Here is a 16185-nt window from a genome sequence, read left to right on the forward strand (position 1 = left end):
TTTATTCGAAAATCGTTTGTAATTCAAAATGAATTCTGGTAAATTAAGTACTGCAGGACAATTATAATCCGTTCATTTGTTTTCTCATTTTTGTTAAGTTGACTCCATTATAGTAAGAAAAAATTAAAACAGAATTTTCAAGATCTCCAAATTCATTTTATACCCGGGAAGCTCATATAATTTTATGTATTTTGTATTTAAAAATTAATCGAATTTAAAGCTTTACGATTAGCACTGATATGTTTTGATAAATGGGTGAAAACTTACGGACATTTAGTTTGAAAATCGTAAACTGTTTAATTTCAGTAGAAGTTATAAAAAACGTAAAGAACCAAAAAAATATTTTTTTTGATATTATTGTGAATAATTGATTTTATACGACACGCGAACGCTCATCTGGCAGTATACTCGCGAAACACATCTTTGCGTTGATCTATGTATACCTGCAAAGTTAAAAATTCCGATTTTTAGCGGCGTTTGACTATTTGTGTTTTCTAAGAAGGGATTGCAGAAAAAATCCTTGCAAAAACGTGAAAGATAAAACCAAATTATATTTTCTCTACGCATTCAACTTAATTAAAATATGTGAGACGCGTATTTTTTTATTTACTTCGGTTGTATTGAAAATTTAATTCCTTACAAAAAAATATTTGCTTGGTGTAAAATGCACATACCGCATATCTAGGTGCGTTTAAAACGTTTTATATCAAACAATAGATTCATTCATTTGAAAACTTGTACTACTTTACAATTTGAATACGGGATATTTAAGGACAAGTTCCGTTTTCTCACGAATTGAGTAAATTTCCTTTTGCATTTATCAAAATTTGTGTACATTATAAAATAGGTCCAGAAAAAGCAAGACGATTTGGTATAATGAAAAAATACAAATAGTTTTTAAATTGAATTTATATAGACTTCAAACAAAATTCTGCATATGTATTAATAGATATGCTTTTTTTTGCAGATACAGTTGTTTCCTAATTGAAAAGGCTAATGTTTTCGTTTGCGTTATAGAACTGATCACTGCTGGTGAATAATTGTTTCCACAACAGGAACTGCGTAGTTTTTTTTTGTAAAATTGCATCTATGGGACAAGAAAAGTTTTCGGATTCTGATGCAAATTCAGCGGAAGACAGAAATAATCATAGCTCAACGGCCAATAATAAAGTTAACTCCAAATTTGACCCAAAAAATAAGGACAAAAATGAATCTGAATCCCAGAACGAAAGAAGCAAAAAAGCTCGTTTATCGAACATAATATCTTTAAATAACAGTTCGGAACAAGTATCAGCCCTGCAAAATTCTGGAAATGAATTCAAAGTGCGTGTTGTACCATTAGAAAAACTATTGGAAAAACCAATAGTGAATAAAATTAAAGAAAATAAGAAACTGATATCCGAAACCCAGTCTAGGCATTTACCTGACCGTAAGAATAGGAATAATTGTACTCTGATAGAGTTAAGTGACAGTGAGGAAGACCAAGAAAAAGAAAGATCAAATCCACAAAAAATTAAATCGGTTTCGGTAAAATCAGACGAATTGGCTCAACACGAAAAATCAAATCCTTTAGAGGGAGCGCTGCCCCGCATAAGGCAGTGCACTGTTCGCATAAAACGAACCATTTTTCCAACTTCTTCAAGCCTTTTAAGCCAAAAATTGACTATTACTAAAGTCAACGGTGGAGATAATTCTATAAAAAATAATAAGAATTCTTTCCACGAAAAAAGGTCACCAGCATCAAGTAGAAAATTAGTTATGAATTCTGATTCAGATGAATCAGACTCAGCTACATATGAGAACGTTAACAAATTTGACGATCAATCTGAACTGGAGTCGGATGGCAAAAGTAGTGACAGTGAAGTGATACCAGCACGCAAAAAGAGAGTTTTTAATAAAAGAAAGAAAAGTAGTGATGATGATTCCGACTTCACACCACAGCCAGTTCCCAAAAAACGCGGTCGTCTCCGTCGTGGTAAGGAAAGCAGTGATGAAGATGATAGCGATGCTAAGCGGAAGGGAAAGGTCAAAAAGAGTGCTAAATCAGATGAGGAAGATGCTGATGAGAAAAATAAAAATAAACGCAAACATATCCGTAAAATTATAAAAACCAAGGATCTAGACATTACCACAAAAAATGCAACTAAAGAGGAAGAAGAGCGACGCAAACGTATAGAGGAACGTCAAAAGTTGTACAATCAAATTTACGAAAAGCCAGAAAATGTTGAGGTCACTGAATTGGTGCTGGACTTTGATGAGGAAACTAAAAAACCTTTGCTAGAAGTTGATAGAGGTATTCTAAAAAAATTAAAACCTCATCAAGTAGCTGGTGTGAAATTTATGTGGGATGCTTGCTTCGAAACAATGAAGGAGGCTGAAGATAATGCTGGTTCCGGTTGCATTTTGGCTCATTGCATGGGTTTGGGAAAGACATTACAAATAGTAACCCTGTCCCACACTTTATTAGTAAATTCAAGACGAACCGGAGTAGAACGCGTTTTAATAATAACTCCTTTGAGTACCCTCAATAATTGGGCACGTGAATTCCATCACTGGATTGCATTTGCTAATAAACGTAATGTGGAAGTATATGACATGTCCAAGTACAAGGACAAGCCAACCAGAATTTTCAAACTAAACGAGTGGTTCGAAGAAGGTGGAGCATGCGTTATAGGCTACGACATGTATCGTATATTGGCTAACGAAAAGGCAAAAGGTTTACGCAAGAAACAACGTGAAATATTGCAGCAAACGCTGGTGGACCCAGGTCCAGATCTAGTTGTTTGTGATGAAGGTCACTTACTTAAAAATGAGAAAACCTCCATTAGTAAAGCAGTTACTAAAATGCGAACTAAACGACGAATTGTTTTGACTGGTACACCACTTCAGAACAATCTTAAAGAATGTAAGTATGGATCTTGAATGTTTTTACTTATTTATATATAAATCTGTTACGACTTTAATTAGCATGTTATAAATATTTTAGCTTAGAATTAAAATTATTAAATACAAAAATATGATTCCGAGTGACCGACAATGATTTATTTATAGAGTATTTTTGTTAAAGGATACAGGAATAAAATCAATACACACAATGCGATTTATATCAGTTAAACTCGTTCCACTTTTCATAATTTAATATATATACTACTTCATATCAGGCAAAAAAAGGTAATACTGTATCTAATTTTTTATTTTATAGAATAAAACTCATAAATTTATTAATATTTCTGGTAACAAACTTTAATATAATGTTTAAACACCACTTTTTTATAACTCATAATGATTAAGTATCATTTATTGTGATAATACTTAAATATTGTGGAATTGATCAAAATGGAATACAATAATGTTTTGCTCGAATGTGAAGAGATGAATCTACAATTTGTCTTTAATATCGCGTTCATACACAATTTAGTTACATTAATAATTGGTTGTAAATGTTTCACAAGTTCGCCAAGTTTCATTTCGTCCATAAATATAATAGAATACATTATTATGTTTGTGTAATTGAATATATACAACGATTTTCCTTCCTTTATATATTTTACAGATTATTGCATGATTCAATTTATCAAACCGAACCTTCTTGGCACATATAAGGAGTATTTGAATCGGTTTGTGAATCCTATAACCAATGGTCAATACACAGATTCGACTGAGCGAGATATTCGTCTTATGAAGCATCGATCCCACATTTTGCACAAAATGTTGGAAGGTTGCATTCAGAGACGTGATTATTCGGTGCTGGCACCATATTTACCGCCAAAGCACGAATATACTGTGTATACAACTCTCTCTGATCTGCAACAGCAGCTATACGAATATTACATGACGACTCAGCGCGACGTTAGTGGCTCAGATATTAGCGGAAAGGGAGCACGTTTATTTCAAGATTTTCAGGATTTGCGTCGAATATGGACCCATCCGATGAATTTACGAATGAATAGTGATACAGTTATTCGTAAACGACAGCAGGCTAATGACTCGGACTCAATGGAGGATTTTATTGATGATGATGATGATGATGATGCTGAGAGTGACACCGGTTCAGAAACGTCTGTGGATTCATCAAAATCCTTCGCCAGCGGCGGTGGTGGTAGTGGAACTGGTGGTGTACAAAGTAGAAGTAAACCTGCCCGTTCATCCGGTCGTAAGCAGATAGATAAAGATAGTGATATTGAAGAATTGGAACCGCCACAACCAGAAGCTGATCCATCAGAATGGTGGAAACGTTTTGTGGAGGAAAAGGAGTTGAACAATATAAATCATTCCCCGAAACTGGTGATACTGATGAACTTGCTACAAGAATGTGAAGTTATTGGTGACAAACTTCTGGTGTTTTCGCAATCCTTACAATCTATCGATGTAATCGAACATTTTTTGTCATTAATAGACAGTAGGACTAAAGGATACGAATATGAAGGCAAAAATAATATTTTTATTTATAAATACAAAGGATAAATGAATTTAATATGATTTATAATTTTAGGTGATGTCGGCGATTTTAAAGGTTGCTGGCAGCCGGGAGTTGATTATTTTCGTCTTGATGGCTCATGTTCCGTCGAGAGTCGTGAAGCGATGTGCAAAAAATTTAACGATGTTAACAATTTGCGTGGTCGTCTATTTCTCATTTCAACACGAGCTGGTGGCTTAGGTATAAACTTGGTTGCTGCAAATCGTGTTGTCATATTCGACGTCTCTTGGAATCCTTCTCATGACACCCAGAGCATTTTTCGAGTATATCGTTTTGGTCAGGAAAAGCCTTGCTATATTTATCGACTCATAGCCATGGGCACAATGGAGCAAAAGGTATATGAGCGCCAGGTAGCAAAACAGGCAACAGCTAAAAGAGTTATAGATGAACAACAAATTTCTCGTCACTACAATCAATCTGATCTACAGGAACTTTATTCTTATGAGTTAAAACCAGGAAGTGATCGAGAAATACCTATTTTACCAAAAGATCGGTTATTTGCAGAACTACTCAGTAAACACGAACCGATGATATTTAAGTATCATGAACATGATTCGCTTTTAGAAAACGAAGAAAGCGAGAATCTTAATGATGCTGAACGCAAGGCTGCTTGGGCAGAATATGAAGCAGAAAAGACACGTAGTGTTCAAACTGCCCAATATATGTCGTATGATCGCGGTGCTTTCGGCGGTCAATTAGGTAATGCAACCGGTGGAGTAACATCTAACCGCATTTTTGGTTTTCGTTCGGATGTACTGTTACAGTTACTCAATATGAAGATCGTCAAAGATCATCCGGAAATAACGCATACTCAAGCTCTACAACTTGTTCCCACATACTTGCAACATTTATATACCGAAATGAATAACAATAATCCTACAATGTATAAAGAGCTGTTGTCATTACACGCAACACTTGCCCATCCAAGTGGAATGTATATGAGTCCACTTTTGTACGCAAATCAAAATCCAAATGCAGCAGGATATTTCCAATCTTCTAGTGGACAAGCTGGACAACAAGTGCCAGTTGCAACAGAAAACCCGCCAGCTACTCCATCTGGTCCAGGCCCGTCCGGCTTCAAAGAGAATGAGGTATACGAGATTGATTAATTAGTGACTTCTCGCTCCATTCTCTAAATATTTACAAATAACTGAATAAGAAATGCACCGAGAATAATGACAGATCTGCTGAATGCTGATTCTGAATGAAAGAAAACGCTGATTAAATTGCTTACGGTCCTGATTATATCGGTATTTGCTCTCAATTGTAGTAACAAATATGTAGTTGCCCCCATAAGCACACCAATGATATGTTATATATATGTTAAAAATACCATCTTACAGAGTGCGTAGAAACAACTTCGAAAATATAACGTTTAAGTTCAATTTTTGCATTGAGGATAAGTATAAGAAAATACACATATAATTAATAACACATACATATTCGTACATAGATCGTTTTTTTGTTTTGTTTTTGCAAACACATAAATGCAAGCACGTGAAATAATTTGAGTGACTTTATTCAATAAATAATACAACCAAGAAAAATGTTGCTATGGTCATTATGCCTTGTAAAGTAATGCATCTTTGTCGGTTTGCATAATATTGATTTATTGCGCTTTAAAACCGACCATCACGAAATAAAATAAATGTGAGGTAGTAAATTATTTTCCGCGAATTTATCAAGCCTACTTATATAATAATATTCCACTACTTAACTATTTGAAAGTACTGTTCCTAAACCACATAGATTTTAGATCTACTTTATCTAATTTTTTTCTGATGTTTGTAGTGCATGTTTCCGAAACTGTTCGACAGAATTATAACAACCATACATTATTGATGGAGATCAAAAATTTCCGTGAAATTTGTCCATCGCATGGATATGATCATAAATTGGCGTTTTTCATTTGGTCGAGTCACTAATATTCGTTTTCGAACATCAACACATTAGACATGTGAAAATATATACGTACATATGTACATGTGACGTTTCATATCCCATGCATAATAATTGCTTTTGATTTAATTATGTGTCTATCCCATTTTATTACTTTTGAATATTAGGCTGCTTTGAATTGATAGTTACCCCTTCCTAAGAAAAAATGTCATCATAATTTATAGTTAAACATGTCCTTTTTTATTTCAGAATCAAAATAAATTTTATGGAAAAATATACATATGTACAAACATGACTATGTTTACATTTCAGATTTTTTATTTTGTTTGCACACAATTATTTTATGAATGTCTTTCAATAGAACACTATATACTAGTCACCCAAAGACTGAAGATGTAAATTATGTGTTCTTGTGTTTTTTCAAATGACGATTTAGACTAAACTTGAGTTCAAAGGATTTACCACATATATGGCAGCTAAGTTCAGATTTTTTCAAATGTTGCTGATAGTGGGTACAGAGTTGATCGGTGTTTGAAAATGATTGTGTATTTTTTGGATAAACAATTTCTTTGGACTGGCTTTCGCTATCACCGCTTTCATCATCAGAAGAGATAACTTGTGTGAAATCATTATCGATACTAGAACTGTAGGAGCTTTCTATATGAACTCGGGTTTCTTCAATTACGTCATTAGCATTTCCTATATTTGTAATAGGGATTGCAAGATCTTGTCTTTCTGAGTAATGAAATTGTTCCGAATTGTTCTGAAGTTCCGTATTGCAAAAGGAATCATCGTCCGATGTATTTTCTTTGAAATGACAAAGCAGCTTATGTGTATTCAGTTGATATTGCGTAGGATAAAGCTGAGAGCATTGGCTACAAGATAGACTTTGTTCTTCCTCCTTACTGGGGCAATCCGTACTTTCTGAAGCAATAGGCGTCTCATCTTCGTGAGCATGTATTTGCCAAATATGAGCCTCAAGTACGTTCTCCGACTCAAATGCTTAAAATAAAAAATTAACATGACGATTGACATAGATACTGACTACCACAGTAAGATACCTTTATCACAGTAAGAGCATTGCCATGATCTAAATCCATGAGCGCGCATATGGACTTTCATCTTTTTCCCCAAGACACCTAAAAAGAAATTTACACAATATATATATAAGTGCTTATGGTGGCCAATCAGGCCAATTATTGGCTACCATATTCACTTTAATATTTAGATATTTTTTTTTTTACTCACGTTTGCCACATTTAGTGCATTCAATTTTAGAATGAATAGCTTTGGTATGTTCTTTAAGAGTCTCACGTGAGTCGCAGAAAAATCCACATTGAGCACATTTAATATGTTTGCTAATTCTATGCCATTTAAGATGAAATTTGAGACGTGTAGCAGTAGTGTTTTTAAATTGTTTTCCGCATATGTGACACTCCATGTCTTTCAGCTCATGTATTCGTTGCATGTGCTGTTTATGCAATTCCGTGGTAGCTGACATATGTCTACATAAATTGCATTGCACTGGTTTTACCTTTTCTTCATTCAATTGAAATGGTACACCCGAGCTTAGGGAATTGTCCAATAGTGGTGATACTGGAGAGACCAATATTTTAGAATCGTAGTTCGGCATTTGCATTAGGTTCTGAAATTGATTGGTTTCGAAAACTATTTCTGTGCTCTTAATATTGCTTTCATTAAATGTATTCTTTATTGTTGAAACACAATTGTCATTGAGTGTGGGCGCACCTTCTATAAGTTCCTCTTTAATGGGAATATGAGGAATTTTAAAAGGAGTATAACTTGCATCACTTTTTCCATTGAATTCGTTATCGCTTAGGTCGTCAACATATATAAAATCGCAAATATTTTCACTTTTTTCATCTGGTTCAATTAGCTCCTTTTTAATATATATTCTATTTTCTTCTCGTATGTTGTATAAATTCCTCCATTGTGATTGTAGTTCTACACATAGATTCCGGAATTTAAAAACCTTTTTAAATTCAAGTATACAGCACGTGCATATATACTGTGGCAATCCATCATTCGGATTAATCTGAAAAATAATAATAGGATAATATTGAATTATTTCAAAAGATATTTGTATTTACCTCAACATTCCAAGTCGCTAATTCAGAGCGAATATGTGATAAATCATACTCATCTGTACTGGAATCAAAAATTTTACGTAGGAAATTTGATGCTGTTAAATAAAATATACCACACGTCCGGCATGGTTCTATACCATCCATAATATCAGCATTATCCGACATGTTAATATAAGAAATACGGCCTGGATCAATTGTTTATAAAAAGCTATGCGAAAAGAAAAAATCAAAACTGAAGCTCTCCAGGTATTCTATATGACAATTTTGTTCAAAATAATTAGATGGTGCCAGACCGTCGAAAAATCAAATATGCGAAAAACAGTTACACACAGGCTGTAAATATGTATTGTGGTTTTGTTATTTTAATAAAAATAAAATAATTCTTTAACTTATACAATAAACATATATATTTACATTCCTCCTTCCCAAGAGTAAATATTTATGAGAATCAAGCGCATTATTTAATTTAATCACAATTTTTGTAATTCTCGTATAAATTTATTATAAAATTTGTGTTTATTATAAAATATTACATTTCATTGTATTTAGTACCACAATTATATATCCATATATTAGAGTTGAACAATTCCCATATAACTTTTCTTGCCTTGCTTAACAATACATACCTTTATACTAATACTCATACTTTAACACTATCAATTCTTATTGCAATACATAAAAAGAATTGATGCAGAAACTTTTGCTTGCTTTTGTTTAAGAACGTTAGTAAGGCGAAGCTGAATGTTGGCCAACTCTCGTCTTCTTACGCTTTGCCAAGCAATAGTCGCCGTTTTATTCGAAACACTGAAAGCAACGCATTCATTCTGATATACCCTTTGCTTTCCTCACTTCGTTCTTAAAGTATGAAGTGTCAAGCAAAGCGAGTTCTATGTGAATGGACCATATGACGCTGTGTGTCGCAAGCTTGTCTCTATCACTGTTTTATGTTAAATCGATCAAAGTGGTTTAACGTTAAAATATTTAGAAAATTCGAAAAATTACAACTTTCTAAATAGAACTCACGATTTTCATATTTATTGGCCTAACGTACAGCTATATATCGACTTATTTGATTTTCAATGTATGTTCTATATGAATTATCAATTTTGAAAAAATAAAACACAATAAAAGAGTGTAAAATTTAAATTTTAGTAAAAAAAATAAAAAAGTAGTATTGAAATAAAACTCTTTGAGAAGACAGTATTTTTAAAAAATACATAAAAATGTGAAATTCCATTTTAAGTATTGCGAAAACAAGCTAATATGAATTTCAGCTGAATAGCGACCTCTATCAGCTAGTGCAAGCATTTTACAATTTTAAAATTTCTATTATACAGCATTAAATAGTCTAGATGGAAAAATGAAGTATGTGAGATAGCTGCTACAATATTTGACGAAGGAACGAATTTCCCCGTTAACATGTGTTGAGAAATGAGATAGCAATCGATACATGAAAATAGGTGCGGCCATATTGATTGTCGAAAACGAAGGTAAAGTAAGTTAACTTCGTTAAGCGTCCTTTGGTATTCGGTTGTGTAGGAAATGAATCAACGAGTTGACAGCGGCGAGCAACGACGTTCATCGAAGTTTTGCGGATAAAAAGCGATTTAAAATTGATAACTTGTCAAATAAAATTGATTTAATATAATTATTTGACTTGTGGGATTCATTTGGCTACAAGTATATACTTGGATTTTGAGGTTTTCGTTTTTTTTTAACTGTGGACGCTAATTTAAAGCGGTTGATTTACGAGAAGAAAGAAGAATAGAGCAAAGCGGCGACGGCTACTGCGACAGTCTAAAAAAAGGGGGAAAAGAGGAAGAAAAGCGATAGCAGCGAAGCAGTCGGTTAACGACAGCGACATTAGTGCCGGAGCAGAAGCAGAAGTAAAACGTTTGTCAAAGAGAAAAAATTCGTAGTAGAGAAAAGTAAAAATTGAATTTCGGAAACGCAGGCGACGACGAAAAAAGTGTAGAACGCTGAAAATTTTTGTTTTAATACAACGCCGACGCTAAATTAAATATTTCATTAGAAACTTTCTAAAAGTTTAATATCTGAGGATTTTATTAACGCAATTAACAGAATGTCGGAACGTGAAAATAATGTGTACAAGGCCAAATTGGCTGAACAAGCTGAACGTTATGATGGTAAGTACGTGGGGTGTTTGAAATTCTGTCATATATGCAGTGTCGTTGAAAATTCAGTCCTGATTTATCAATCTGGGGTGTGGATTGAAAGATGAAAAATGGACTAGAAAAACACGCGGGTCTAGTATACTGCTTGTGACGAAGACGGACTGATGCGTCAACTAGAAGCAGTTAGGACGGAAATATTTCAAAGAAGCGAGATGGCCGGAATAACAAGATAATGCAAAACTTGTGTCTTTTTTTTGCCGGTGATTGAAATTCTCGTGGTTAGATTGCTCCAGAATTTTATTTCGTGATAGTATAAATTTTCATTAGTAAAGATATGTAAACCTAAATTTTGTTTTAAAAGAAAATAATACTTATATGGTGTCTAAACGAGTTTTCCCAATGCCTATCTATAAAAGTATACCAAGACGTATGGAGTTACATTTTTGAATGTTCTCGCAGTCATGTCCCGAATTCCATTAGAATAAAATTAATCAGCAATTTGACTTATTTGCTATGTACTTCGTAACTACCAAGTATATTAATTTACTAATAATTTTGTAGTGCGCATATTATATGTACAGATGAACTGTTTAATTAAATAGATTTTACTCATTCACTATAATACTATAATATTAAAGGGAATGTCTAGATGACCGAGTCGAATCATCGGAACATTAATTTTTATATTTTGCAGTGGATACTAATATTTTCACTGCACGAGTGAGCAGTATGACTATTTCCTCTGTTTGAATATACCATCGCCGTTCTTTCCCTTTTTTCTAAGAATTGTCATATCGCGCTGGATGTTTTTCTCTTTACCTTTCCGCGAATATACGTCATTCGTTCGTATGTGTTTCACCTCGTTGCCGTGGCGTTTCTTCGTGGCTGGTTGCTAGCGTGAAAAATCGATGAATGAAATCGATCGGTCTCTGGAAGTCGTGTTTGCAAATTCTTATATGGAGAAAAAATGCAAAAAAAAATCTGCCAAGTTCAAACAAGTTAATATACATACCAACAAATTTATTTAAATAAACGCATATAATAAACATTTTGCTTTATAATGTTACACATTATCCTTTTGTGCTAGTTGATTTTGACCAAATCTTTGTTATATTGTATATACATAGATGAAATAAACCCAAAGCATCTTTAAATATTTGATTTATCTACATATATTTCGATAGTCCTCATTATAACTGTTTTTTCCTTGGAGGTTTTATAAAGGATAAAATAAAATTTTCAACTTCTGGTAGTGTATATTTATAGCTAGTTTGATCTTGTATTGGCCGAGTTATTCGATATGAGCTTAATACGGGCTTAATTATTTCCAAACGGATATTACTTTATGCTTTATACTAACTTAGGGAAATTCGAATTTCATTTATTAACTATTTGCATACAACTATATGTATATACTGCGAAATTTTCCGAACAATCCTTATAGCCGTACGTGTCTCATAACTGGACCAATTTCATGAAAGCAACGTTTCCATACAAAAGTAATTCCTATAACCGCACATGAGTGCATATCAATGACTCGAACAATATTTTGGTAATATTTCGCCCAAATTATCTTGATAAACGGACAAGATTTCATAAAATTTGTCAATAAAATTGTGTAAAATTTATATTTTCCGCTTTTTAAAGTTTTATTAATTTTTGGTGCTTTAAGACGATTTTTTAAAAGAAATACGTAAAATGATCATATCAAAGAAATTGTCTTGTGCCGGTGCCACTGGTTCGAGGAGGCTCAACGGAAACTAATGGGTTAATTATCATTCATTCACTACTGGCTAGCATTGACTCGTATTTATTAGTTCTATAGGAATATAGTACTGAGTTGCAGCTTCGGACTCTAAGAATGCCTTTTACACACTCTTTTTTTGTCTCGCCCCATATGAACAGATCCCTGTCCGCTTATGAGGAATTGCTACTGTATATAATGTGGATAAAGAAATAACGAAATTTTCTTCGTAGAAATATTTTTAATTAACATTAGGTCAGGTACTTTTGTAGTGCCCTTCAAGTTGTAATGTTTAAAACGAAGAGTTCAGTTTAAAATCCCAGCTTTTAACTACTATAACATGCTATTTTATAATTTGTTTATATATGTACATACATATACATTATATATTTTTTTTAGCATAGACTGTATACGCATTATTCAGAAGTTGTTAACTGTTTCTAATACAAAAATATTGAGTGAGGTAATTTCTAAATAGATAAATGCAGCCCTCTATGCTAATTTTCCTAACCTTTAACCTATCAATCTTTCCACAAAACGCGTTTTAAATAACCGTTAAAGAAAAAATAATTTGAATATTGCTCTAGTTAACTGATCTAGAATAAACAATTTATAGACATTTACGGACATTACTGGTTTGCAAACAGTCGATTCATATACTTATGTATATGTTTGTTATACTATGTGTTTAAATGCCTATGTCCTTATCAAATTATGTACAAAAATAATTTCTATTTAATCTTTTAATTCGTTCCCATTGTGATGTTTATATTTTATAAACTGTAATCCACATTCGAATTTAGTTACTATTATTATTATTTTTTTTATTTAAACACATCTAAATATCATTTATGAGTAACTGTAGAATTGTAGTGCGAAGTATACACCTCGTATCTACTCATTTTTTTCTTTGTACTCTCACCGGTGTAATTTTATATTAGTGCGAAAAGGACGAAGATATATGGATATGTAGTTGTAGTTTGTTGACGGCGTTGCCGTTGGCACCCTATACTAGCTACATGGTTAAGAATCAATGCAGTCTGTTGCCTTGAAAAGCGCAGATGCGATGAACGGTGACGTTCGCTATTTGTCTGTATCACATGTTTATCCTCTTATTTTCGCACTTGTGGTTGCATTCTACCGCTATTGGCAGCCTTGTCGCTCTTATGCAGGTTAATGGCATTTGTACAGATTAAAATTTTAACAATTAATTTGAAACGTGGGGAACTGATTTCACCGGTATAGATAGATAATAAATATTATGTATTGTCTATACTATGCAATTTTTAAAATTGAACGCTTACATGTGGTTTATAATACATTTTTTATATTTAAAAACAAGATTCAACGTTAAGGAGACCCAATTCTATAAACTTGTTAATAATTTTGAATATTCCTTCAATTATAAATTATTTGTTTTGAATTGGTAAATTTAAGGAGTAAAACATATAAAACTAAGGGATTTACTAGGGAATTATTAATTTTTATTGCAGCTCAAAAATGCTAATGGGAAATTTAAGAATGAGCTTATCTTTTCTTTATCATCTGGTATTTTTAAATTATTTTGTCTTATTTAGTTAAGAGATTGACTAAAAAAAAATTATAAATACGAACAGAAGTCAGAAAATGATAAAAAATTAAATAGTTTATATTACATTGACATAGGCTAAGGAACCACCAATTTGGGAGACAATTCAGTTTTCATTAAGCGATTTGCATTATAAATGCATTTTGATGAAAGCAGAAGTTAAATAGTAACATTTATTTTACGAAATACTTTTAATTAATTTTTGTCTATATATTTTTAACATTAGAAAACCTTTTTATTTCTTTTTTTTCTACAGAAATGGTTGAAGCTATGAAAAAAGTTGCTTCCCTCGATGTTGAACTAACTGTTGAAGAGCGAAATCTACTTTCAGTCGCTTATAAGAATGTAATTGGCGCTCGACGTGCTTCATGGCGTATAATTACCTCAATTGAGCAAAAAGAGGAAAATAAAGGCGCTGAGGAGAAGCTTGAAATGATCAAAACCTACCGTGGGCAGGTGGAGAAAGAGTTACGCGATATTTGTTCCGATATTTTGAATGTGCTAGAAAATCATCTCATTAAATGCGCCACCACAGGTGAAAGCAAAGTATTCTATTATAAGATGAAGGGTGATTATCATCGCTATTTGGCTGAATTTGCTACTGGATCGGATCGTAAGGATGCGGCAGAAAATTCACTTATTGCTTACAAGGCTGCCAGCGATATTGCAATGAATGATCTTCCGCCAACACATCCCATTCGTTTGGGTTTGGCGTTAAACTTTTCGGTAGAATTAATAATATAATTATCGGGAATATGTCATAAAACATTTACTTACTTTTGTATATGGTTGCAGGTATTTTATTATGAAATTCTTAATTCGCCCGATCGCGCTTGTAGATTAGCGAAAGCTGCATTCGACGATGCCATTGCCGAGCTAGATACCTTAAGCGAAGAGAGCTACAAAGATTCCACACTTATCATGCAATTACTGAGGGATAATCTTACATTATGGACGTCTGATATGCAGGCTGATGGTAAGTAATACTTTCGAATGAATTAAAGAAATATATCAATCGATATTTTCTTATAAGGTGATGGCGAACAAAAACCGGAAATTCAAGATGTTGAAGATCAGGATGTGTCGTAATTTAAGTAACCCCACCTTACTTAATTATAAAATCCCTTCTATATACCTTTTCCTACTGTAATACAGCAGCAGCAACCACACACACAAACACATTAAAACGAGAAACATTATAATACACTACAACAACAATGGTATACATTATATACATCTCAATTGCATAAAAAAAAATTAATAAATATTTTTCAGAAAAAACACTTGAAACTAAAATATAACTCAAACAAATTCCTCCTGCCCCGCTCCCATTCAATGTGTGAAAATTTTTGCATTAAACATAATTATTAAAATCAGAATTATTATTAAAACAACAAAATAATGATTATTAATAATTACGGTAATGATAAATACATCAGTATAAAAATAAATATAATAAAAATCAACACTAATTATTTTAGAGCATAATAACATTTAACCTAGAAAACAGGCAATACATTCGCACTCACACAGTTAATCGTTGCAAACGCAACATTCAGAATGTAATAGAAGAAAATCGAGTTTATTTTAAGGATTCTACAATAAAGAAATATTAAGAGAAGAGGATAGAAAATAGTAATAAAGAAACAATTGTATCAATCAAATAAAAATGAGCGAATTACAGTCAACAAAAGTGATGGAAGAATTGATGAGAACTTATCTTAGAAATACTAGACATAAAGTTTGAAATGGTAAACAACGCATAAATAAACGAATAATATAACATGATGGATAAATTTTCAATATGTATCATTTAGCGGATACTCGAACTTGAAGTTAAGATATTAGGTGAAGGATAATGCATCCGTAATTCTTAATGTTCCGTTAATCACTAATAATCGTCAACTTTGTGGTTCTGTAATTGAATTCAATTCAATAATTAGGAGTTTTTTCTATAAAAAAATGTGTAAGTTTACTGAGTTGTGAATTGGATATTCTAAAAAAGGCTTCTAATAATGAAAGTGAAAAGTAGTCGCCCTGATTTGTAGAAGATACCAGAGGCATTTTTGTCATAATATTGAAAAAAGCTTTAATTTTTTTTAAAGTAGTTTTTGAAGATTTATCGATGATAGCAGATTCCCCATCGCCGTTCATATTACAATACCTGCAATTTTATAAATATAGACATTTGGTAAATAGTATTATGGAAGGGCTCATGCTTAGGAGATGTTATT

At 32.7% G+C, this 16185-nt stretch overlaps 3 protein-coding genes across 6 annotated transcripts; 2 read left to right on the forward strand and 1 right to left on the reverse strand.

The window, feature by feature from the left end:
* The first annotated feature begins 433 nt into the window (after positions 1–433).
* Positions 434–6038, forward strand: LOC120766579 (transcriptional regulator ATRX homolog). Of its 3 annotated transcripts, none has more exons than XM_040092176.1 (4): positions 434–685; positions 968–2905; positions 3554–4426; positions 4493–6038. In XM_040092176.1, the coding sequence occupies exons 2-4, from the start codon at positions 1090–1092 to the stop codon at positions 5584–5586; spliced, it is 3783 nt and encodes a 1260-aa protein (XP_039948110.1). In that variant the 5' UTR covers positions 434–685; positions 968–1089; the 3' UTR covers positions 5587–6038. The 3 variants fall into 3 exon arrangements, with proteins under 3 accessions (XP_039948110.1, XP_039948117.1, XP_039948126.1); XM_040092183.1 differs by having other exon boundaries at positions 974–2905; XM_040092192.1 differs by having other exon boundaries at positions 434–585.
* A 598-nt stretch (positions 6039–6636) lies between these two features.
* On the reverse strand, positions 6637–8742 carry LOC120766593 (RB-associated KRAB zinc finger protein). The gene is made up of 4 exons (XM_040092201.1): positions 8488–8742; positions 7625–8432; positions 7438–7515; positions 6637–7378 (listed from the first exon to the last, which is right to left on the reverse strand). Exons 1-4 carry the CDS (start codon positions 8647–8649, stop codon positions 6777–6779), a joined length of 1650 nt encoding a protein of 549 aa, XP_039948135.1. The 5' UTR covers positions 8650–8742; the 3' UTR covers positions 6637–6776.
* A 1283-nt stretch (positions 8743–10025) lies between these two features.
* LOC120766615 (14-3-3 protein epsilon) lies at positions 10026–15747 on the forward strand. 2 transcript variants are annotated; one of them, XR_005704610.1, is made up of 5 exons: positions 10026–10631; positions 14208–14677; positions 14747–14927; positions 14985–15171; positions 15227–15747. XR_005704610.1 is itself a non-coding variant. In XM_040092226.1 (4 exons), the coding sequence occupies exons 1-4, from the start codon at positions 10568–10570 to the stop codon at positions 15038–15040; spliced, it is 771 nt and encodes a 256-aa protein (XP_039948160.1). In that variant the 5' UTR covers positions 10026–10567; the 3' UTR covers positions 15041–15747. The 2 variants fall into 2 exon arrangements, 1 of the variants encoding a protein (XP_039948160.1); XM_040092226.1 differs by having other exon boundaries at positions 14985–15747.
* The last annotated feature ends 438 nt before the right edge of the window (positions 15748–16185 follow it).

Source organism: Bactrocera tryoni, chromosome 1 (assembly GCF_016617805.1).
Source record: "Bactrocera tryoni isolate S06 chromosome 1, CSIRO_BtryS06_freeze2, whole genome shotgun sequence".
Lineage (NCBI taxonomy): Eukaryota > Metazoa > Arthropoda > Insecta > Diptera > Tephritidae > Bactrocera > Bactrocera tryoni.

What these genes read in the sequence shown, in the direction of transcription:
- LOC120766579 (XM_040092176.1), top strand. Translation starts at nt 1,090, where the DNA reads ATGGGACAAGAAAAGTTTTCGGATTCTGATGCAAATTCAGCGGAAGAC. An exon ending in TCAGAACAATCTTAAAGAAT is followed by an intron (nt 2,906 to 3,553) that starts GTAAGTATGGAT and finishes TATATTTTACAG; the next exon opens with ATTATTGCATGATTCAATTT. An exon ending in TAAAGGATACGAATATGAAG is followed by an intron (nt 4,427 to 4,492) that starts GCAAAAATAATA and finishes TTATAATTTTAG; the next exon opens with GTGATGTCGGCGATTTTAAA.
- LOC120766593 (XM_040092201.1), bottom strand. Translation starts at nt 8,649, where the DNA reads ATGTCGGATAATGCTGATATTATGGATGGTATAGAACCATGCCGGACG. An exon ending in TAGCGACTTGGAATGTTGAG is followed by an intron (nt 8,433 to 8,487) that starts GTAAATACAAAT and finishes ATTATTTTTCAG; the next exon opens with ATTAATCCGAATGATGGATT. An exon ending in ATGCACTAAATGTGGCAAAC is followed by an intron (nt 7,516 to 7,624) that starts GTGAGTAAAAAA and finishes ATTTCTTTTTAG; the next exon opens with GTGTCTTGGGGAAAAAGATG.
- LOC120766615 (XM_040092226.1), top strand. Translation starts at nt 10,568, where the DNA reads ATGTCGGAACGTGAAAATAATGTGTACAAGGCCAAATTGGCTGAACAA. An exon ending in ACAAGCTGAACGTTATGATG is followed by an intron (nt 10,632 to 14,207) that starts GTAAGTACGTGG and finishes TTTTTTCTACAG; the next exon opens with AAATGGTTGAAGCTATGAAA. An exon ending in GTCTGATATGCAGGCTGATG is followed by an intron (nt 14,928 to 14,984) that starts GTAAGTAATACT and finishes TTTTCTTATAAG; the next exon opens with GTGATGGCGAACAAAAACCG.